The 25708-nt window shown below is 41.8% G+C and overlaps 1 protein-coding gene across 4 annotated transcripts in view; it reads right to left on the bottom strand.

The window, feature by feature from the left end:
* Positions 1–25064, bottom strand: part of LOC140732323 (integrin beta-1-like) — an 89073-nt gene extending 64009 nt beyond the window's left edge. The window contains exons 1-2 of one of the 4 annotated variants that reach the window (XM_073054798.1): positions 24920–25064; positions 6288–6357 (exon numbers count right to left, since the gene is read on the bottom strand). In XM_073054798.1, coding sequence (XP_072910899.1) covers positions 6288–6357 — 70 coding nt within the window. In that variant the 5' untranslated portion in view covers positions 24920–25064. Of the gene's footprint in view, positions 1–6287; positions 6358–6513; positions 6653–10719; positions 10839–24919 lie in introns of those variants that run through there. The other 3 variants (XM_073054797.1, XM_073054796.1, XM_073054799.1) reach the window with 3 other exon arrangements.
* Between the last annotated feature and the right edge of the window lie 644 nt (positions 25065–25708).

The following is a 25708-nucleotide window of genomic DNA, read 5'->3' as shown; positions in this document are numbered from 1 at the left end:
AAATTTGTCTCAACAAAGGAGGATAAAGAAATGTATTTAAAAAGGCACAATAAATCATCAGAACTGTCTGGTGAGAAACATAAAAATGGACTGTAAACTTTTTTTTAGAACTTTCAAGAGGAAAAGACAAACCAGGGTAAAATTGGGCCTCTAGCGGACAGAAATAGAAGAATTTATAACAATGAATAAGGAAATAGCAGAGTAAGTAAACAATTACTGTTTATCTGAAAAGGCACAAGGCTTGCCATACAGAGAATAAAGGCTCTTGTGAATGACATTGATGGAATCAGAGAAGATGGTAAGATTCAAAGATAACGGATCAAAATGACTTGATGACTTGCATCTCCGAGTATTGAAAGATGTGGCTTTAGAGATGGTGGATGAACTGGTTATCACATTGATACATTCTGGAATTGTGACTATGGATTGATGACTACCTATTGTTACCCCATTACTTTAAAAAAGGGGGAAGAGAGAAAACAGAAAATGACCTGAATGGTAGCTAATGTTAGGCCTTTATTCTAAAGGTTTGATCATCTTGAGCTTTTATTTAAGAAGAGCAGCAGGAATACTGTTACCCTTGCTAAAAGAGGTACAGGTATGATCTCCAGGAAGGCATCTCTCAGGCAAAGCGGAGATTCCAGACTAGACTGGAATCAAAGAGGGACACTCCACAGCTATGGCAGAGTTTGAATACCATAACCTTCTACAAATTTAAATCTAGCAACATGGGGACAGCAGAGCTTCACTTCCAGATGAGCTCAATGCCTTCTGTGCTCGCTTTGACCATCAGAACAGGGAGGAACCATCACTCACCCCCGTATCTCCCAATGATCCTTTGGTCTCTGTATCTAAAGATGACATGTGGGCTTTCTTCAAGACAGTGAATCCAAAGAAAGTATCCAGTCCCGTACAGAGTCCTGGCTGAGTACTAAAGAACTGTGCTGACCAACTGGCTGGTGTATTCATGGATATCTTCAACCTCTCGCTCTGGCAGTGTGTTGTACCCAGCTGCTTCAAGCAGGCTTCAAACATGCCAGTGCTCAAGAAGAGTGTGGTAACCTGTCTCAATGGCTATCGCCAGTGGCACTTACATCTGCAGTGATGAAGTGTCTTCTGAGGCTTCTGTTGACTTCTGTCTCAATGGTGACTTGGATTCATTCCATATTCCCCTACCAAAGCAACAGGTCTACAGCAGATGCCATCTCACTGGCTCTTCACACAACCCTGGAACATCTGGACAGCAAAGGTGCATACATCATGATGCTCTTTATCAATTACAGCTCAGAATTTAATACCATCATTCCCTCAAAACTAATCAGTAAACTCCAAGAGCTAGACCTCAATATCCCCTTGTGCAAATGGATCCTGGATTTCCTCATTTTAAGACCCCAGGCAGTTTGGATTGACAAAAACATCTTCCCCATAATCTCCATCAGCACAGGAACACCACACTCCCTCTGGTGCTCCTCTTCCTTTTCTTTATTCCATGGCCTTCTGTCCTCTCCTATCAGATTCCCCCTGTATCTCTTTCACCAATCAACTCCCCAGCTATTTACTTCACCCCTCCCCCACCCGCCAGTTTCACCTACCACCTTGTGTTTCTTCCTCCCCTCCCCCACCTTCTAACTCTGACTCCTCATCTTTTCTTCTCCAGTCCTGCTGAAGGGTCTCAGCCTGAAACGTCAACTGTACTCTTTTCCATAGATGCTGTCTGGCCTGTTGAGTTCCTCCACCATTATGTGTGTGTTACCATATATAAGTTTGCTGATGACACCACTGTTGTGGGCAGTATCAAAGGTGGTGATGAATCAGCATTCATGAGGGAGGTCGAAAATTTGATTGAGTGTTGTAATAACAACCTCTCACTCAATGTCAGTAAGACCTAGGAACTGATTATAGACTTCAGAAGAGGGAAACTAGAGGTCCATGAGCCAGTAATCATTGGAGGATCAAAGGTGGAGAAGGTTAGTAACTTTAAATTCCTGGTTGTCACTATCTCAAAGGACCTGTCCTGGACCCATCATATAAATATGATTGAAAAGAAAGGATGACAGTGCCTCTACTTCCTCAGGAGTCTGCAGAGGTTCAGTATGTCATCAAAAACTTGGCATCCTTCTATAGATCTGTGGTGGAAAGTGTATTGACTGGCTGCATTATGGCCTGGTGTGGGAACACTAATGCCTTTGAGCAGAAAATCTTACAAAAGGTTTTGGACTCGATCTAGTACAACATGGTAAAACCCTCCCACCATTGAACACATCTATATGAAACATTGCCATAGAAAAGCAACATCCATCATCAAAGCTCCCCACCACCTAGGCCATAGTTTTCTCTCTGCTGCCATCAGGTAGAAGGTACAAGTGCCTCAGGACTCACACCACCAGGTTCAAGATCAATTGCTAACCCTCAACCATTAGGCTCTTGAACAAAAGGGGATAACTACACTCTTTCTACTTCTGGTGTTCCCACAACCGATGGTCTCACTTTAAGGACTCATTATCTTGTTACTTCATACTCATTATTTATTGCTATTTATTTATATTTGCATTTGCACAGTTTGTTGTCCATTGATCCTGTTTACAGTTGGTGTTCAGGCAGCATCTATAGGAAGTACAGTCGACGCTTCCGGCCGAGACCCTTCATCAGGAAATGCTGGAGGTGGTGCAGCGTGGTATCCACAATCAGTGGCGGGGGAGTGGGTAGGGGGCCTCTCCCATTGTTGCTTCCTCCCGTATTTGAGTGCTGGATTGTGTATGTATATACATGGCGGTCAGACTGTACCATCAATTATGGGACACGTTACCCTATATACATATATGTTTTATTTCATATGGATATGCTTCTTTGCTTGTTATCTTGTTTGTTTTGCACTTTGGCCCTATTTGTTTCATTTGCTTTATCTATTACGGTTGAATGATAATTAAAGTTCATTTGATCTGAAGATAGAGAACCACAAGTTGGGAGCTTTACTTCAGCAGTGGGAATTACTGGCAGGGATTCTGAGGAACGGGATTTGCTTTTGGAAAGGAAAGAGGGGCTTAGCAACAATCAGCATAGCTATGTGCATGGGAAGTCATGTCTCATGAATTTGATTGAGCTTTTTTGAGGCGACCAAGAGAATTTATGAGAGCAGAGTGGTAAAATAGTCTACATAGACCTTAGCAAGATCTTTGACAAGGTCCTACATGGTAAACTTGTCCAGAAGGTTAGATCACTTAGTAGGAGGATGAGAGTGGTAGTGGAGGCTTGTTTTTAGGATTGGAGGTCTGTGCTGGTCCTCTGTTGTTTGAATGTATATTAATGATTTGGATTAGAATGTAGGTGGCATGATTAGTAAATCTGAAGATAACACCAAAGGTTACAGCAGGATATAGGTCAACTGTAAAAATGGAAAAGGAAACAGCAGATGGAATTTAACTTAGACAAGTTTAAAATGACAAAGTTATACCAAGGCAGGATATACACAGCGAATATCAAGGCCCCAGGGAGTGTTGTTGAACTAGGAGATCCTGGGATACAATTAATTGTTTGACAAACCTTATTGAATTTTTTGAAGTAGTTACGAGGAATGTTGACGAGGGTAAGGCAGTGGATGTAGTCTATATGGACTTCAGCAAGGCCTTTGACAAAGTTCCACATGGAAGGTTAGTTAAGAAGGTTCAGTCGTTAGGTATTAATGCTGGAGTAATAAAATGGATTCAACAGTGGCTAGATGGGAGATGCCAGAGAGTAGTGGTGGATAATTGTTTATCGGGATGGAGGCCGGTGACTAGCGGGGTGCCTCAGGGATCTGTTTTGGGCCCAATGTTGTTTGTAATATACATAAATGACCTGGATGATGGGGTGGTAAATTGGATTAGTAAGTATGCTGATGATATTAAGGTAGGAGGTGTTGTGGATAATGAGGTGGGTTTTCAAAGCTTGCAGGGAGATTTATGCCGGTTAGAAGAATGGGCTGAATGTTGGCAGATGGAGTTTAATGTTGAGAAGTGTGAGGTTCTACATTTTGGCAGGAATAATCCAAATAGAACATACAGGGTAAATGGTAGGGCATTGAGGAATGCAGTGGAACAGAGAGATCTAGGAATAACAGTGCATAGTTCCCTGAAGGTGGAGTCTCATGTAGATAGGGTGGTGAAGAAGGCTTTTGGAACGCTGGCCTTTATAAATCAGAGCATTGAGTACAGAAGTTGGGATGTAATGTTAAAATTGTACAAGGCATTGGTAAGGCCAAATTTGGAATATTGTGTACAGTTCTGGTCACCGAATTATAGGAAAGATATCAATAAATTAGAGAGAGTGCAGAGACGATTTACTAGGATGTTACCTGGGTTTCAGCACTTAAGTTACAGAGAAAGGTTGAACAAGATAGGTCTCTATTCATTGGAGCGTAGAAGGTTGAGGGGGGATTTGATCGAGGTATTTAAAATGTTGAGAGGGATAGATAGAGTTGACGTGAATAGGCTGTTTCCATTGAGAGTAGGGGAGATTCAAACGAGAGGACATGATTTGAGAGTTAGGGGGTAAAAGTTTAAGGGAAACATGAGGGGGTATTTCTTTACTCAGAGAGTGATAGCTGTGTGGAATGAGCTTCCTGTAGAAGTAGTAGAGGCCAGTTCAGTTGTGTCATTTAAGGTAAAATTGGATAGGTATATGGATAGGAAAGGAGTGGAGGGTTATGGGCTGAGTGCGGGTAGGTGGGACTAGGTGAGATTAAGAGTTCGGCACGGACTAGGAGGGCCGGAATGGCCTGTTTCCGTGCTGTGATTGTTATATGGTTATATGGTTATATGGTTAATGAATTCCTGAAAGTGGCCATAGGGTAGACAGCAAATGACTTATTTCCTTTCATTTGTTGAGGTAATGAGTATAGGCGTTAACATGTCATGTTACATTTACACAAAATATTGGTTAGGCTGAACGTGGAGTATTCTGGGGAGTTCTGTTCACCACTCTATAGAAAGGATGGAGATGGAGCTCGTCAGCCTGAGAAGGCAGTCCATCTAAGAGAGGAAAAACTCTGATTTCAAACCTCCGCTGCCTTGTGGCCATACCCACTCATGGGAAAGGCTTCGGGAGTAAACCCTGAGGACAAATCCGGAGCTGCAGTCCCTAAGGCAGTCCAACGTTGCCTTCAACCTCAATTTGGCAACTCCTGCGACGACACTGGTGCCAAGCTGACTCGGCCCTTGCCCTTCCCTTGGGCAACATCGGTGGCATGGAGAGGGGAGACGCTGCTTGGGCAACTGCCAGTCTTACATACAACCTTGCCCAGGCCTGCGTCCTGGAGAGACTGAAGCAAGACTTTCCAGGCACAGATCCATGGTCTCGCAAGACTAACGGATGCCATCCAGAAAGGATGTGATTAAGCTAGAGACGGTGCTGAAAAGATTCACAACGGTGTTGCTTTGATTGAAGAGTTTAAGCTATAAGGAGAGACTGGGCTGGATCTGTTTTCCGCAGGCCAAAGAAGGCTAGGAGGTGATGTGACAGAGGTAGATAAAATTATAAGAATTATAAAATTATAAGCGGCATGGATAAAGAAGATAGACAGAATTTCATTAAAATGGTAGGGGTGTCAAAAACTAGAGAGCATTGATTTAAGTTAAGAGGGAGGAGGTTTAAAGGGGATCCAAGGGGTAAAGTTTTCTCACAAATAGTAGCTGGTACCTACAATAGGCTGTCGGATGATATGATGGAGACAAGAATAGTAACAGCATTTAAAAGGCACCTGAACAGGTACTTGAATGAGCAAGGTGTAGAGGGAAATGGAGTTAATATAGACAAGCAGGTTTTATATAGATATAGGGTCTCTGATCATTTGAACCATCAGGAAAGCAGCATTTGGAGAATGAGATAATTCTTGACACGCATTTGAACATGTATTTGAAAATACATCTTCACATGTTCCCAAAGCACTTGGCAACCGAATAATTGCTTCAAGTTGTAGTTACTGTTGTTCCATGGGGAAATAAAACAACTTCCAAATCCCATGTCATTTGACGTTGTTTGAGAGATAATTGGTCAGGATGTCAAGAGAACTCCTCTTTGCTTGTTTAAATGACGTTCAAATTCCTACTTAGTTTACAGCTGATCTGAAAAGAAACATTCTTAAAAGAAAATAGAAACACCTCAAATACTCTGCAATGATGTATCAAACTGGATTATCAACTCAGATTCTGCGCTGAGATCTAAATGCATGAGCTTCTAATTTACAAGCAAGGTTGAAACCTAACAACACTTTTAATTAAGTGCAAGATAGTCAGGAAATAATAAAGTTTTACCTGAATAAGCAAGATCTTGCCACATCCAGAAACAAATCAGCATTGTACTTATGTAAAGCTTCAAATCCATCTGAAAAAAAGAAACAATGAAAGTCACTATGTTGCATTTATGTATTAATACTTGTTTTGTTTCTCTGTTCTCTGTTTTGTTTGTCTTTGCTCTGTCTTGAGCTTACCTACCCTGTATGCAGTGATTCCTGAGTCTTAGCCTGTGTTCTCTACTCACCAAAGAAGACTCTTTGTTCAATTCCATCCAGAAAGGGTGTCCACTGAGAAGCACATCCATGATGGCATGGCATCCAGCTTCATCCACATCCCCTGCTGGAGCAGGCTTCTGCTTTGTGTCGAGAAAGGATGGTGGACTCCAACCATGTATAGTATAGGTTATCAGGGTCTCAATAACATCACAGTGAAGAACTGATGCTGCTTGCCATTAATGGCCACAGATTTAGTGTTGCTGAAAAGGACAACCATTGTATTAAACTGGACCTCCAAAATGCATACAAGCTGATCTGCTTTCATGAGAGTGATGAAAGGAAGAACACTTTTGACACACCCAATGGCCACTACCTGTATCTCGTGATGCCATTTGGTTTAGTCAATGCTCCTACGGACTTCTAGACCCTTATCAATGATGTTCTCTAGAAGATGCTACATCACTTTGTCTTTGTGTACCTGGATGATAAACTCAACTTCTCCAAGACCCAACATGAACACATCCAACACGTTCAACAGGTCCTTCATTGTTTACTCCAGAACTAACTATCCATCCGACTGGAGAAGATTGAGTTCCATGTTCTCCAGGGCTTGCCACTTTGTGACCCTACCCAAGCTTCACTCAGCTTGGGAGAGGGCCAATGTTATGCTTCAACCTGTGTTTAGAGTGCACAGCTTCCTCTAGGACATTGTTTCTGATCAAGGCCTCCCTGTTACAGAAGGCTTTCTGTCAGCCCATGGTCAGTCTCCCATTGGGATTTCACCCCCAGTCCAATGGACAGATGGAGAGAACCAACCAGCACCTGGAGAAGACCCTGAGGTACCTTGTGTCAGACAACCCGAACACTTGGAGTGATCTTCTGCTTTGGGCAGAGTTTGCTCATAACACTCTGCACTGCTTTTCTATTGGAATGTCTCCCTTTGAGTGTCATTTAGGTTATCCCCGTCCTTTGTTTCTCAGACAGGAGTCTGAGGTGAGAGTCCCATCTGCTGGCCCGTCATTGCCTGCAAAAGTGGAAAAAAGCTTGGGCAGCCCCGCAGAATTCTCTCCGCAACAACAGCGGCATGCCAACTGTCGAAGGTGGCTGGGGCCTCTGTTCCATCCTGGTCAAAGAGTCTGGATCTCCTTGCTCTCCAGGTTGAGTCTCAGAAAATGGCACCATGTTGAACTCTCACCAGCAGAGAGTTCAGGGTCCTCCGTCAGACCTCTTGGCACTTAAACTCAATCCCATTGTTGATGAAGGCCAATGCATTCTAAAGGCATTAAAGATGTTTATAAATTTCCCTTATCAAACACTCTCAAGTCCAAAATTATTGGGAATCTTTATGAAGCATACCTGCTAATATTTTATCTTCAAAGGTTTGTTACATCCATCTATTTTCTGAAACTAATTTATAGTAAAAATTAAGAGTTTTCAACAATTTTTACATTATCTTAATTTGGAATTCAATTTGCATTGTCTTATGATGGTTCTTGCCTGGATAAAGGAGGAAGCATCTTGTCCAAAGAAGTAGAAGAGACACATTCTGATCCTGGCAGTTCTATCAGTCATTACAACAAACAACTATATTAATAATATTATAGATATTTTGGTTTCAGAATCCTACTACACCAGATACAAACATTTTGAAATTAAAATTAAAACATTAAGTACCTAATTTAAGTATTGACTATCAAACTAAAGAAAAGCATATTTGGTAGCTGGACTTCTGACCTAACCAGACATCACTTTCACAGGACTTCATTACATGCCAACCTGAATCATTATGAGGTCACTGTATAATTTAGCAAGATTTGAAGATTTTTCAAAATAAAAATTAAGGTACATATTGTGTAAAGGCTGATTATGTTGCCTGAAATAAGTTGAACTGTACTGACACCCACATTTTAGTATCATTTCCTCAAAAATCATGCATAGTATTTTGTTTCTGTTGGTAAAAGAAGGGAATTTTGTCTCAAGCTCTTGGAATGTGATTAGAACTAACTTCAAGGAAGCTACCTCATAGATCGCTATACTGCTTTAAAGAATACATGAACAGCTTGGCACAGCCCATATTTGACAAGAGATTATCTTTCAAGCTCATTGAGCTTATTTGTGTATGTTTGGTCAACCTGCCAGTGTCAAAGTTTTATTCTATATGCAACTCCCCTGCAAGTATGATGTCCACCAATGAGATTAGAGCATGGTGAACAGAAATTTCTGAGAATGTGTCTCTAAAAGTAAAAAAAAGATCATATAAACCACACTCAAAATGTAATTGCCATAAGCAGGAAGGGTGGACGGCAAAAATGAGTGTGGTAGTGCAATTCAGTAAGTCTGAGGAGCAGGGAGAATGTACACCACTGGGGGGATCAGCATCCAATCGAAATCTCATTCTCCAGACAAAAATCATGACTAAGTGGAAAGAAGCCAGGTATTTCTCCTGAGGTGCAGAGCAGAGCTGAGCGTTCCTTTGAACTGGGTACAGACTAAAGTTGCAGTGAGGGCTGCAGGGAGAATTAGGTTTCCCTATGAATGATTTCACAGCACTGGTGAGTGGAAGTGAGCATCTGATGAACTGACCCATAAAGATCAGGAAGGAGCCTAGTTTAATCCTGGCATGAAGTGAATGGCATTTCCTCAGCCAAAATGGAGATTGGGCAGAATGTCTGAAAATGTTTTCAAAGTAATCAGCGGTCACAATCCAACCTTCCCTGGCTGGATGATGGGTTTTTAGATAAAGAGACAATCAGATTGTACAGCTTCCAGAAACATAAATCCTGCCACCATTTTTAGAGTACAACTCTCGCGCAAACAAAAGTCAAAGGGTGATATTTTTAGAAATTCCTTCTCAGGCAGCACGATGCAGGAAGGCCTGGTAGGAGAGACTTGCTGCGAATATTTATAATGAACTACTGCAGCTTATGTATCGCTGCTGCTAACTGTGAGATTTTGACCCAGCAATGATAAAAGAATCAGAATCAAGCTTATTATCACTGGTGTATGATGTGAAATTTGTCGTTTTCTGGCAGCGGTACAGTGCAATACATAAATATTACTACAGGTTGCAATGAAAGTAAAGGAATAATGAAGCAATGTCCATGGGTTCAGAAATCTAATGTAAAGGAGAAGAAACAGTTCCTAAAATATTGAGTATAGGTCTTCAGGCTCCTGGTGATTGTAATGAGAAGAGGGCATGTCCAGGGTAGTAGAAGGTCATCAGTAATAATGCATGTCCAGGGCAGGACATCATGTGATGTGAGAGGGAGCCTGAAGCTGGAAATGAAGCATGCTGCTTGCACCCAGGAAAGAGGTAGGGAATAAAACGTGGTCAATAAAAGCAGTTGTTGAGGTTCTTTCCCCACTCCCCACTCCCCCCCCCCCCCACCAGCTCCCAGCCTGCTCCCAGTTGAGCCATCTGAAACAGGACATTATTCCAGCATTAAAGCACTCGTGGAGCAGAGCGGTGCTGCCTCACAGCTCCCAAGTTCAACCCTGACCTCTGGTACAGTCTGCGTGGAGTTTGCCTATTCTTGCAGTGACCGTTCATATTTCCTGGCTTCCCCTCATCAGTTAACGTCCAATGTAAATTGCCCTTAGCGTGTGGGTGAGTGGTAGAATCTGAGGGAAGTTGATGGGGATTAATTTAAGATTAGTACAAATGGATACTTGATAGACGGTGCAGGCCTGGCGGACTGGCCTGTTTCCATATTGCATGTCTCAATGACACTAATTAATTCTCCATTGATAAATTACTCAATATGAAGTCATTAAAGAAAGGTTTTAGAAAATAACATGTTATTTAAAATGAAAAGCAGCAGCTGAAGCAAAAAACCACTTTGAACATTTCAAGCAGTAACTTCTACTCTATAAAGCCCACTAAAGTGAGTTGGGGATTATAGCTATTGTGATTTCTGGAGTTACAAGGTCCACAGGATATAAAGGTATTAGGCAATTGGTAGAACAATCCAAACTGTGATTTACTGAGTAAGAATGAACATAGCATGCTATGGCATGCATTCAAAACTTAAAAAAAATTGGATTAAAATATGATTAATAATTGCTAACTGTGGACGAAAAATCATTTCAAAACACTGAGTAAGAAACAGAACCAAACAAATTAACAAAATATGTCTCAGTATGGCAGCAGTTCATACTTGGGAGTACAGCGCACAAAAAGCTTTCCTGGCACAGAATATGCATAACACTCCATCACCAAACAGTGAAATTATTACCATATAAGGTCAGAGCTATACGACCTGTTCAAGGGTCATTCTGTACAATCCCCTTCAGCTTTCTTTAGCTAGCAAAAACGTTGATATTACAAGCAAACCCGCTGGAGGGCAGTTTACACTTTCATTAGGTGAACGCAGTATGCAATATATGGGGAAAAAGCATTGAGCACGTGACACAGAATGACTCAGCTAACAGCTTGTTATTGTTGCAGTTGAGTTTCAACAGATTTTTAGAAAGAATGTTAATCATTTCCTGTTGATGTTTTCTCTCAATCTCTGTCTTTGATAAACTGGCCTCTCCCAACAAGAGAAGCAGAGTGCGGATTGTCCATTTCCTTCCACAGATGCAGCTTGCTTTTGCAACAGGAGCAGACTTGTTAGCTACAGATAACCTATGGTTGCAATGAAGCAATGAAGATATTTGCCTATTGAGCCAAGAAACCTAAACTATCAATATCTGAGACTTGAGTTCAATCTCACAGTGCTGTAACGCCCACGCTATCGGCTTGTGTATGTCTAGGGGAAAATCTGTCCACCCGCCAAACTGTGTCTCCCGTTTGCGTGGACGCTGTGAAATGCACACCGGTACAAACTCGCACACACAATATCAGACCGCACACCGTGTACGTTTACAGAGTACGCTTTATAAATCTTACTAGAAACAGCAAAGGAAGCAGCATTATGAAGGACCCCATGCACCCCTCATACAATCTCTTCTCCCTCCTACCGTCTGGGAAAAGGCTCCGAAGCATTCGGGCTCTCACGACCAGACTATATAACAGTTTCTTCCCCCAAGCTATCAGACTCCTCAATACCCAAAGCCTGGACTGACACCTTGCCCTACTGTCCTGTTTATTATTTATTGTAATGCCTGCACTGTTTTTGTGCACTTTATGCAGTCCAGTGTAGGTCTGTAGTCTAGTATAGCTTTCTCTGTGTTTTTTTGTACTGTGTCATGTAAACCATGGTCCTGAAAAACGTTGTCTCATTTTTACTGTGCACTGTACCAGCAGTTATGGTCGAAATGACAATAAAAGTTGACTTGACTTGACTAGAACTAGGTAACTAATAGCAGTACAATATAAAAAAGAAAAGGCGCCAAAACTTATCAGAGTTCAATCAATTTGTGCACAACCATAGGAGCTCAATTTCAAAGTCTTCAGTCCACTATTCGATCTTCTCCGACCTCCTCGACCCGCTGCCTGGGACCAACCTCGGTGGTCGACCCGAGCATATCCAGCACGTCCTTCCTCTTCGGCTCTCCTCCCGAAAACAAAAAACCCACACATTCACTCCAGGTTCCCACACATACAGAGAGAACAACATTGCTACCACTGCTTAGTTGCTCCGTTATCAGTAATTATAACCCAAACATTCCACTAAACAGAGCATTACCTCATCAGTTACCCACAAAGAAGCCATTTCATTATAACTCTACAGAGAAGCCATTTTATATATACAGTTAACATACAGTTAATAATCTGAGAACCCTACAATGGCAACTATGGAGTTTAAATTCAATTGATCATCTGGAAATATTTAATGAAAACTAAGGCATTATTAATTATGATAACCACTAAAGCCTGCCTGATCCACTAATATATTTTACATGTGCTATTCTAAGTTGTGTTTAATTCTAAAATGGCCAAGCAAGACATCCAGTTGTACTATAACTACAATACTGAAACTGAGATGGAACAGACGAGGCAAGGAACTTGGATAAAATTACTGATGGGAAGAGGCTGCAAGAACATCCATTACTAAGCATCAGTGGGCCCCAGCCCATGAGTGCTAGAGATAAGGCTGAAGTATTCACAACCACATTCAGGCCACCATTCTCGATATCTACCTACTGTGATGGTGTAGCTCTGGCAGAAAAGAGGGAACTATAATAGAAAGGTGTGAGCGCTAAAGGGCAGCAGATAGTGGGTTTCGCTTAGACTTGTTGTCCCTGTCCTTCCTACTGATATAGAGCTTGGGTTTGAGAAATCGCGATGGAGTAGCCTCCGAAAATAATTGCAAATGCTGCAGTCAAGGTACATCAGTCATGGAGGAACAGATTGCTTTGGGCTTTGTCAACGGAATTACCTTCCTGCTACTTTCTCGGACTTTATAATGCATTCAGTGACAAGTGCACTAATTACAAAAAAACCCTTCCTGGATAACACAGAGCTTCTTGTCTGTAACTCCAGCCCACTAAATGATGAATGTATCATCCCATGATTAATCTGTATCTTGTAAATGGCACGGAGACCAGAGTTAAACCATCACTAAATGTTACCCAGCCTGTGCCTTGCAGTCCTGCAATTTCCACGTTGATGTAAAAAGTCTGACTTAACACCTGACAGTACCGATGTGAGATTCATTACAGTACTCTGGTTCTGATGACTTCCTGGGAATAATGAACAGATTCTTTTGTTAATTAACTACGCTCTGAATTCTCTGTAGCTGATATCCAGTATGATGCTTATTTATCAGAGTAGTTGTTCCTGGTACAGAAGACTGCAATTAGCAAAAAATCCAAACTTCTCATGATAAACACATATAATTATGATAGTAGATTAGACCAATGCTGCTCACTGAGCAGCAGTATCATAGCCAGTAAACACTGCCTTCCAACATCTATGTTTTTTTTTATTTTATATTTTCTAACACAGTACCACGAAGGATCTCGGCCCAAAACGTGTTCATTTCCCTCCACTGATGCTGCCTGACCTGCTGCGTTCCTCTAGCATTTGTGTGAATTGCTCAGATTTGCAGTATCTGCAGAATCCCTTAAATGTCTGTGACCATGTTTGGAATTCGTTATTTCCTTCCTGTATTGGAGACACTAGAACTCAACGGGTCGAGCAACAGCTATGGGAGGAAAGGAATTGTTGATGTTTTGGGCTGAAGCCCTGCATCTGAACTCCGACAGTCCTGACGCAGGCTTTTAACCCAAATCATCAATAATTCCAGCAGACTCCTTGTTGACCTACATAGCTCACAAGTACCCTGTTCAGATTACCTTTGTCTCGACGTCAACAGAGGCTCCCTCACAACTCAGCTTTCAGGTCTAGTAGGAAATGTCAGTGAGCATGCTACTGTGTGGTATTTTAAAGTAATCTGATGGTACAAGTGATCACTCCAGTTACTGCTTTGCTAGTGCACAGGCAGTCAAAACTGCCCAATGCATCACCAGCACCAGCCTGCCCACCATCAAGGACATGTATACCGAAACTAGCTGGAAAAGTGCCAGTAACATCATGAAGGATCCCACCCACCCTGCTTAACACTGTTTGTCCGACTCACATCAGGGATGATGTGACAAAGCATCCACCAGACCACCAGACTCAAACAGGTACTTTCCCCATGCAGTAAGGCTGATCAAAACCTCCATCGACTGACCCACCCCTCCACAGCCCCATTCCACCACTACTTTATCATTTCCTGTCCTTATGTACAGACACTCCTGTGCCTACCGTCATTTTATGAACACACAATCAATCTATTTACCTATTTATGTTATATCATGTGGTTATATTTATTGTGTGTTTATTATTATGTTCTTATTGTGATTTTGTGTGCTGCCACAAATCCAGAGTAACAATTATTTCATTTTCCTTTACACTTGTGTACTGGAAATGATAGTAAACAATATTGAACTGAATCAGCTGAAATGGATTTATCTATCCTTTCCACCAAGGGCATACCTGAGCAATGTCTCACATAAGTGACATTCACCATTAAGGACCCCCACCGTCAGGTGCATAACCTCTTCTTGTTTCTGCCATCAGGTAGGAGGTACAGGAGCCTGAAGATTGACACTTCAACATTCAACAACAGTTTCTTCCCTGCTGCCATTAGGTTCTTGAACTGCCTGAAAGCATCCTAATTCTACCTCAGACTATATTTCCCACAAATTGCACTAATGTCATAGTATTCACTTTTATTTATTGTAGAAACATAGAAAACCTACAGCACAATACAGGCCCTTCGGCCCACAAAGCTGTGCCGAACATGTCCTTACCTTAGAAATTACCTAGGGTTACCCATAGCCCTCTATTTTTCTGAGCTCCATGTACCTATCAAAAAGCCTCTTAAGAGACCCTATCATATCCACCTCCACTACCATCGCCAGCAGCCCATTCCACGCACTCACCACTCTGCATAAAAAACTTACCCTTGACATCTCCTCTGTACCTACTTCCAAGTACCTAAAAACTGTGCCCTTTCATACTAGCCATTTCAGCCCTGGGAAAAAGCCTCTGACTATTCATACAATCAATGTCTCTCATCATCTTACACACATCTATCAGGTCACCTCTCAACCTCCATTGCTCCAAGGAAAATAGGCCAAGTTCACTCAACCTATTCTCATAAGGCATGCTCCTCAATCCAGGCAACATCCTTGTAAATCTCCTCATCACCCTTTCTATAGTTTCCATATCCTTACCATTAATACTTTATTCTGTCATAATACTTGACCTACCAAAATGAACCACCTCACACTTATCTGAGTTGAACTCCATCTACCACTTCTCGGCCCAGTTTTGCATCCTATCAATGTCTCACTGTAACCTCTGACAGCCCTCCACACTATCCACCACAGCCCAACCTTTGTGTCATCAGCAAACTTACTAATCCATCCGTCCACTTGCTCATCCAGGTCGTTTATAAAAATCACGAACAGTAGGGGTCCCAGAACAGAGCCTTGAGGCACACCACTGGTAACCGAGCTCCATGCAGAATATGACCCATCTACAACCACTCTTTGCCTTCCATGGGCAAGCCAGTTCTAGATCCATAAAGCAATGTCCCCTTGGATCCCATGCCTCCTCACTTTCTCAATAAGCCTTGCACGGGGTACCTTGTCAAATGTTTTGCTGAAATCCATATGCACTACATCTACTGCTCTTCCTTCATCAATGTGTTTAGTCACATCCTCAAAAAACTCAATCAGGCTCATAAGGCACGACCTGCCTTTCACAAAGCCATGCTGACTATTCCTAATCACGTTATGCCTCTCCAAATGTTCATAAATCCTGCCTCTCAGGATCTTCTGCATCAACTTACCGACCACTGAAATAAGACTCACTGGTCTATAATTTCCTGAGCTATCTCCACTCCCATTCTTGATTAATGGAACATCCACAACCCTCCAATCCTCCAGAAACTCACCTGTCCCCATTGAAGATGCAAAGATCATTGCCAGAGGCTCAGCAATCTCCGCCCTCGCCTCCCACAGTAGCCCGGGGTACATCTCGTCTGGTCCCGGTGACTTATCCAACTTGATGCTTTCCAAAAGCTCCTACACATCCTCTTTCTTAATATCTACATGCTAAAGTTTTTCAGTCCGCTGTAAGTCATCCCCACAATTGCCAAGATCCTTTTCTGTAGTGAATACTGAAGCAAAGTATTCATTAAGTACCTCTGCTATCTCCTCCGGTTCCATACACACTTTTCCACTCTCACACTTGATTGGTCCTATTCTCTCACCTCTTGTCCTCTTGCTCTTCCCATACTTGTAGAATGCCTTGGTGTTTTCCTTAATCCTGTCCACCTAGGCCTTCTCATGGTCCCTTCTGGCTCTCCTAATTTCTTTCTTAAGCTCCTTCCTGCTAGCCTAATAAACTTCCTCGATCTCTATCATTACCTAGCTTTTTGAACCTTTCATAAGCTCTTCTTTTCTTCCTGACTAGATTTACAACAGCCTTTGTACACCACGGTTCCTGTACCCTACCATCCTTTCCCTGTCTCATTGGAATGTACTTACGCAGAACTCCACAGAAATATCCCCTGAACATTTGCCACATTTTTTCCGTTCATTTCCCTGAGAACATATGTTCTCAATTTATGCTTCCAAGTTCCTGCCTGATAGCTTCATATTTCCCCTTACTCCAATTAAACGCTTTCCTAACTTGTCTGTTGCTATCCCTCTCCAATGCTATTGTAAAGGAGATATAATTGTGATCACTATCTCCAAAATACTCTCCCACTGAAATATCTGACACCTGACCAGGTTCATTTGTCAATACTGGATCAAGTATAGCCTCTCCACTTGTAGGCTCTTCTACATGTTGTATCAAGAAACCTTCTTGAACATACCTAACAAACTCCACCCCATCTGAACCCCTCGCTCTAGGGAGATGCCAATCGATATTTGGGAAATTAAAATCACCCACCACAACAACCCTGTTATTGTTACACCTTTCCAGAAACTGTCTCCCTATCTGCTCCTCGATGTCCCTGTTACTATTGGGTGGTCTATAAAAAACACCCAGTAGAGTTATTGACCCCTTCCTGTTCCTAACTTCCACCCACAGAGACTCCGTGGGCAATCCCTATTCTCATGTAAGTTATATATAACTTATGTTAATTTATGTCTACTTTTTGTTACTCGTGTACTGTAGTGCTACTGAAAAAAAAGCTAACTTTTGTGACATTTATGCTTGGGTATGTATGCCCGTGATGATGGATCATGAATATGGGCAACCACCCACTTTGTTGGGTCGATATCCGTCCCATTGGAGGAGGTTGGTCAGGGAGTCAATGAGTTTCTTGCATATAAATATTCACCAAAATGGTCAAAATATTTGCAGGATCTGTGGACTGTGCCATAATGGGTTCTTAACCATGCAGAGCGAGCATATTGCATGAAGGAGGAGACGAGCAATATAGTAGAGTACAAGAGAGCATCTGTCAGCCCAGTCAGACTTGAATAACACATGCTAAAAGCATGGAAGTTATTTGCCATAGCTGGCAGTGTATCAAGACATTCCAACACATACTGTATGACCAGCGTATAAGCACAAGAGTCTCAGAATTTCCATGAGGATTGCTGATCGGAAAGAGAATGACATAAGCTGTAAGATACTATCTAATTGCTCTAGAACATAGAACAAAGATCCATACACACAGTACAGGCCTCTGGCCCACAATGTTGTGCAACCTCTTAACCTACTCCAAGATCAATCCAGCCCAGGGGTTCTTAACCTGCTTTTTATGCCACGGACCCCTTTGGTAGTCCGGTGAAGCCTATGGATCATTTCTCAGAATAATATATTTAAATACATGATGCACCATCAATAACTCTCGGAGACGTGAGGCGGGATATAGGCTTTTATTGGCTGGAAGAAAGAACAAGCAGCAAGTGACCACCACACTACATCCTGGAGACTGAGGAAGGGGCTGTGCCTCCAATCACCTTTATACCGGGGTCTGTGGGAGGGGCCACAGGAGCAGTCAGCGGGGGGGCGTGTCCAGACAGGTATATGTAGTTCACCACAATACATAAAATAAAATAATTTGATTACAAAAGAAGACAATTGTATTGAAAACGGTTATCAAAGTTTTTTTTAAAAACAAACTTCTAATATAGTAATAAATGTGCTTCTTTATAACTCATTAAAAAGCTAGACTATACATTTAAAAGATAGGGAAGATAAAATTAAATTTTAGTTTTTTAAAGACATATCCGTGTGAAGGCTGCTGTTGCTTAGTTTGAATAAGAACTTTAATCTGTCGGGTGGCCTTTGACAAAGTCACATGGATATTATTTTGGACATCCAATTGTAGGGCTGCCCGATAGTACCCCACACCGCCACTAAAGCTTCCACATCCTTCCTTTAATGAGGCAAACAGAACTGAACACAAAATTCCAAGTACGGTCTAATCAGTTTTACAGAGCTTCAATATTACCTCATTACATGCATTGAAAGATAAACTGATCCATTATCCCAGGTGAATGATGCAGCAAAAATGGCCAAATCTGACACAATCAGAGAAAACAAGATGCTTAAAATTACAGAATGCAAATTAAGTCCAGAAGTCTGCAATGTGTCAAAAAGGAAGATGAAGTTCTTTGAGGACATAATGAGTGCAGTGGATAGAGGGGAACAGGTGGATGTTGTATACTTGGATTTCCAGAAGGCGTTCGATAAGGTGCCGCACAAGAGACTTATAAGTTAGATACGGATGCATGGAGTCGGTGAAGTGTATTGGCATGAAGAGTGAATTGGTTAATGAATAGAAGGCAGAGAGTTGGTATAAATAGGTGTTTCTCCGATTGGCAATCAGTGGTGAGCGGGGTGCCGCAGGGGTCAGTGCTGGGCCCGCAGCTGTTTACCATTTACATTGATGATTTGGAAGATGGGACTGAGTGTAGCGTAGCAAAATTTGCTGATGACACTAAACTGAGTGCAAAAGCAAATTGTACAGAGGATGTGGAGAGTCTGCAGAAGGATATAGATAGATTAAGTGAGTGGGCCAAGGTCTGGCAGATGGAATACAACGTTGGTAAATGCGAGATCATCCACTTTGGAAGGAATAATAGAAAAGCAGATGATTATCTAAATGGTGAAAGATTGCAGCATGCTGTTGTGCAGAGGGACTTGGGAGGGCTTGTGCATGAATCGCAAAAAGTTGGCCTGCAGGTACAACAGGTTATTAAGAAGGCAAACGGAATGTTGCCCTTCACTGCTAGAGGGATTGAATTCAAGAGTAGGAAGGTCATGCTGCAACTATTCAGGGTACTGGTGAGTCTGCACCTGGAGTACGGTGTGCAGTTCTGGTCTCCATACTGGAGGAAGAGTATACTGGCTTTGGAGGCAGTGCAGAAGAGGTTTGCCATGTTGATTCCAGAGATGAAGGGGTTAACCTATGAGGAGAGATTGAGTCGTCTGGGACTATACTCTATGGAATTCAGAAGAATGTAAGGGGATCTTATAGAAACATACAAAATTTTGAAAGGGATAGATAAGATAGAAGTAGGAAAGTTGTTTCCATTGGGAGATGAGACTAGAACTAGGAGACATTGCCTCAAGATTCAGGGGAGAAGATTTAGGGCGGAGATGAGGAGAAACTGTTTTTCCCAGAGAGTGGTGAATCTGTGGAATTCTTTGCCCAGGGAAGCAGTTGAGGCTTCTTCACTAAATATATTTAAGATACAGTTGGATAGATATTTACATAGTAAGGGAATTAAGGGTTATGGGGAAAAGACAGGTCGATGGAGCTGAATTTACGGACAGATCAGCCATGATCTAATTGATTGGCGGGGCAGGCTCGATGGCCGGATGGCCTACTCCTGCTCCTATTTCTTATGTTCTTATGAAGTGCTGTTCCTCAACTGTACATTGGCTCCATTATGACAGTGTATGGCTTACATAGAGATTGGTCAGAGTGGAACAGAGATGAAAAATCAAAATAAAGGCAATGGGAAGCTCATGTTCATCCCTGCTCCACAATCTGGGTTTGGTTGAGAGGACACCACATTATGAACCTCAAAAGTTGTACACTAAATCGGAAACAGCGCAAGTGAATCACTGTTACACCGGGAAGAAACATTTGGGTCCCTGGATGGTGGGACGAGAAGAGGTAAATTAGGTGATACATCTGCTACTGATGTCTTGGAAAGTCCTGCAGGAAGGGGAATGAGTTGTTTGTTGGAAAAGTGGACCAAGGATTCACAAAGGGAAGGGTTCCTTCAAAGTACTGAAAGAAAAGGAAGGGGAAGATGTATCATGTTGTAACTACAATCTAAGTTGCTGGAGAGACACTGAAACTGGTGATATAGAAGTCTTTAGTCATATAAACAAGCAGGCATTCTTCTTTGACACTCTAGGTATTTTATACCCTTAAGATGAAAGGTAACAGTAGGTGTTTCAATACAATTGCAATAGTTACAATGACATGGTTTACTTCAGTATTTTGGGTTGACAATACTTCCTTTGAATTACATATCTATAGTGGGAGGCACTTCTGAATTTTCTAACACCCTTGTTGGGACAAACTAGTTGATACAGATGTTCTAAAACCTTCTCAAGACAGAGTGCTAGACGCCCAAGATTGGTATTTGTGTGAGCTCCCTCTCTGAGTACACAATAGATCAGCTTTTTGAAGTGCTAATTAATATATTCAGTCTGGTCTGCAAGCTTCCTTGAACTTGTTTACAATGGTGGAAATTATCTAAATCTATAGCTGCCTGGATTGATGCACACCATTTAACATAACCCTATCATCTTAATGTTTGGCTGATGCATATACAAAGGTCTTGTGGTCACCATTTTGTAAACCATGCTTAGTCTGTGGGTGAACCTACGCTTTTAACTTCAGTTTGCTATTTGTAATTTACAATTTACGTTAAGAACTTAAGACTTACTCTTGTTTGAATTAATACCTGCTATATTCACCTAACTTCAGAATACTCCCTAATGTACCCAGTGATGGAATCTTGTTGAAGCTGGCAGAAATTGGGAAGGTTGATCAATTGAGGGTGGTGTAGCGAAAGGTGATGACTAAGAGAGTTCAGTTCTTGCTCTGCTAGGAGGCAAGATGGTGAGAGCAAAGGTGCAGGAATTAGAGTTATGGTGAAGGGCTCCATTATCTGTGGTAGAGGGGAAACATAAAAATGGCACCAATATAGAAGATTATCCATGATCTCGATGAATGGTAAAGTAGTTTCAAAGGATCTTGCTCCAATTATTTTTTTTATGTTCTTACATTAGAACACAGATAGTATCAGTCTGGCTTCAATTATGAATAACGAATAGTAGCTATTAATTATTATGGAGATGATTTGTTAACCATTCATGTCAGGCCATATAGATTTTGATGCCTCTGTCTTCAACTGGTAGTTAGAATGCAGCAAGCAAAAGTCAAAGGTATCAAGGTGTTATACATTCAAGTTATTAATAACTTATCCTGATGGAATAATTCCTCACTTTCTATTCATTTTTCAAACGTGGGCTTCATTAGCAAGGTCGGCATTCATTGTTCATTCTTTCTGCTTTGAAATTTGACATTCACCTTGAACTACAGCAGTCCATATACTGAAAGTGTTACATATACAGTTTTGCAGCTATTTGATAAAATAGAGTTATATCATCCTTTGTTCTTTATTTTCTTCCTGAATTCTAATTTCCATTCATATAGAATGAATGCATTGAAATAAGGATACCAGTACAATGTCATATTCAGCAGTCTATTTAATACATACCAAAAGATGCTTCTTGAAATTGTTAAAATGAGATAGATAAAAATAAAGAACTTCATTTTGATTAGTGCATTACTTGTTATCAAAGCTGCAAAACAACAATATAGAGAGAAGATTGAGTCAAGATTCACAATGAATAGCACACGTGATTTTTTTGGCGAGGACTGCATACCATCGCAGACTTCAAAGCCAAACGTTGTGGTGCTGCCAACATCGTGGCCTCTCTCCCAGAGGAGCTCAATCGCTTTTACGCTCGGTTTGATGTCACTAACTCTGAGCCTCCAAGGAAAGCCACCACTATTCCTGCAACCTGGTCATCTCTAAGGCTGAGGTACACAGGTGTTTCCAACAAGAGAACAGTCGCAAGGCTGCGGGACCGCATGGCATCCCAGGGCGGGTACTCAGAGTGTGCACGGCACAACTGGCAGATGTGTTTACAGACATTTTTAATCATTCCCTCTCCCAGTGTAGAGTGCCCTCCTGCTTCAAATTATCCACTATTGTTCCTGTACCAAAAATGACCAAGGTAACATGCCTGAATGACTGGAGTCCCGTCACACTCACCTCAATAACAAGCAAATGCTTTGAGAGGCTGGTCAATGACTACATCTGCAACTTGCTACCACGCAAACTGGACCCAATTCGCCTACTGACACAACCAATCAACAGATGACACCGTAGCCACTGCTCTACATACCATCCTTGCACATCTGGAGAAGAAGGATGCTTATGTGAGAATGCTGTTCTTGGACTACAGTTCAGCATTCAACACCATAGTTCCATCCAGGCTCAACAAGAAGCTCAGAGACCTCGGCCTTGATCCTGCCTTGTGCAGCTGGATCCTGGACTTCCTGTCAGATCGCCATCAGGTTGTCAGAGTGGGCTCCCTCACCTCCACCCCTCTGACTCTCAACACAGGAGCCCCTCAGGGCCGCGTACTGAGTCCCCTCCTTTACTCCCTGTATACCCATGACTGTATCGCCACCCACAGCTCCAATCTGCTAATTAAATTTGCTGATGACACTACATTGATTGGCCTTATCTCAAACAATAACGAGGTGGCCTACAGGGAAGAAGTCATCTCTCTGACACAGTGGTGTCAAGAAAACAACCTCTCCCTCAATGTCACAAAAACAAAGGAGCTGATTGTGGATTATAGGAGGAATGGAGATGGGCTAACCCTATTGAAATCAATGGATCTGGGGTTGAGAGGATAAATAGTTTCAAGTTCCTCGGCATCCACATCACCGAGGACCTCACATGGTCTGTACATACCGGCTGTGTGGTGAAAAAGGCACAACAGCGTCTCTTTCACCTCAGACGGTTGAGTAAGTTTGGTATGGGCCCCTAAATCCTAAGAACTTTCTACAGGGGCACAATTGAGAGCATCCTAACTGGCTGCATCACTGCCTGGTATGGGAACTGTACCTCCCTTAATCGCACGACTCTGCAGAGAGTGGTACGGACAGCCCAGCATATCTGTAGTTGTGAACTTCCCATGATTCAGGATATTTACAAAGACAGGTGTGTAAAAAGGGCCCGTAGGATCATTGGGGACTCAAGCTATTCTAACCACCATCTATTCCAGCTGCTACCATCCGGGAAACGGTACCGCAGCATAAAAGCCAGGACCAACAGGCTCTGGGACAGCTTCTTCCACCAAGCCATTAGACTGATGGACACAAGCTGACTTGAGTATACTCTATATTACATTGACTGTTCTATTTATTATAAATTATTATAAATTGCACATTGCACATTTAGATGGAGACATAACGTAAAGACTTTTACTCATGTATGTGAAAGATGTAAGAAATAAAGTCAATTCAATTCAATTTACTCACTTGCTTTCAAAATGCAGTTGATGTTGGTATGATCTGAATTATCAGCCATTGATTGTTATTCTATGAGGTGATATTTGGGTCTTCTTAAAGTACATTAAAATCAAAGGAACTTACAATATAGAACCGGGTCATTCAGAGCTTCACATTACAATTTACCCTTCCACTTTATCAACTTTTCTTTGTGTTGCCACTAACAGGGAGGTATGGACTTGCATCTCAAGATCCCTCCATACATCAATGGTCCTAAAGGTCCTGCTTTCCTCCTTGCATTTGACCTCCCAAAATACAGCATGGCACTCATATCCAGATTACACTCTATCTACTATTTCTCTACCCAAATTCTCAACTGATAGATTTACTACTGAGTCTGCAACCCCACCAATTGTTCTGTCATCTGCAAATATTGGCCCACCCTCACTTACATCCAAATCATTTTTGTATATTACAGACAACAGAGGTCCCAGCACTAATCCTTGCAGGATGTCTCTGGTCACGGACCTCCAGTCAGAAAACAACACTCCTCCACCACTATCTTTGTGGTAATCCAGCATGAGGTGAAAGACTCAATGGAGGCACTCCACTCTACATCCAATGCTTTCTATACCTGGGTTGAAATACTGGAAATTGTTTCTAGTTACCAAAATTGACATTCTGAAATGGGCATTGAACAAGTAGAACGACTGTCATTAGCAGACATGGCTTCCATTTGCAGAGCGCTCTTCGGAAGAGCAGTTTGAAAGCCATTGACTGCAATCATGTAGACTATTTCATCGTTAATTTGCCTGTACACAATATTTCAAATGTAGAAAACTATTCTGAGACATGGAAGTATAAAAATAAATGGATGCCAGCAAAGCAGAAGGTGGAAATTATTGATGCAAAGAAGCTGGGTTTTTAAGAGAGTCTCACAGAGAGGGAAGAAAAGAGATAAATCATTGCTGCACCTTTACTTTGGTTAGCTGAAGACACAGCAATGATTGGCAGCATAAGCGTAAGAGTGACTGGTAGGAACATATACCAGATTCAAAGAGGGCATAGTATGGTATGAGACTTAAAGCTGGAGAAGGTGGAAAGGACAAGATTTTGGAGATATTTAAATACAAACCAATTGCTGCTCTTCAGCACACATCTACGTCACCATCAGCCAGATTCAATTAGAAAAATAATAATTTTTGGATTCTGTGTCAGCTGGCTGGATTGACTAGTAATGACGGATGTAAAAGGCTCAAATTATCCATGCTGAAACCAAATGAACAGCGAAGCAAATGGTTGCTATAGGAGTATTATTTCTAGATTCAATTGCTATTATAGAAGTCAGAAGCGGTGTAACAAAATACATGGCAAAGGCATTCAGAAAAGTGATATACTGTACTCCCCACCTTACCGTCAGAGTGTCACCACCTGTACTGTGTTTGGCTGTATTGTGACTGGTTGTCAGTTTTTAGTGGAACTCTAGCTCCTCTGCGGACCTCGATTCACATGAACATACGCAGACACAAGCACACACACTGACACTCTACAGCTTTGGTTCAGTTCAGCTTCTGTTTATTTAGTTACTGAATGATAAAGTAACCCCAATCCCAACTCCGCCTCTTGTATGTGTAACTTCGCAACCTTTGTATGGTGTGTGGACATTGACAGTAAAATCGTTACATGAATCTGTTCAATGTGCGCTAACTGCCAGGAACATTTAACTCTTATGTCCTCAAGGGGCTAGATTATCTCATATTGCTTTCTCAGAGAACAAATCAGATCTACATTTGGAAGAAATCCTACCTTCCCTCTGAAAAATAGCAGTACCCAAACCCTCGCTCTCAGAAAGCAGTGACATTCTAGTACTTGGAATTGCCAGCCAATGGCGGTGATAACCATTCATTCTCGGCTAAACTGAACCTATTTTTATATGTATTTGTTTCAGTCAAGTGAACATATGCACTTAGATAGCAGATGCTTTGCAACTACAGGTAATATTGCCATATCAGAATAACAACACTCCATTTTAAATAAGAACATAAGACATAAGAGCAGAATTAGGATATTTGACCCATTGTGTCTGCTCCATCATTCCATCCTGGCTGATTCATTATCCCTCTCAATCCCATTTTCCTGCCTTCTCCCTGTAACCTTTGACAATAATGATCAATTCTTTTATAAATTATGGGACCCAATACCT

The sequence above is a fragment of the Hemitrygon akajei genome, chromosome 8, assembly GCF_048418815.1.
Source record: "Hemitrygon akajei chromosome 8, sHemAka1.3, whole genome shotgun sequence".
NCBI classification, from domain to species: domain Eukaryota; kingdom Metazoa; phylum Chordata; class Chondrichthyes; order Myliobatiformes; family Dasyatidae; genus Hemitrygon; species Hemitrygon akajei.
The sequence above is the reverse complement of the archived record's forward strand: the minus strand, read 5'-3'. Positions and strand labels throughout refer to the sequence as shown.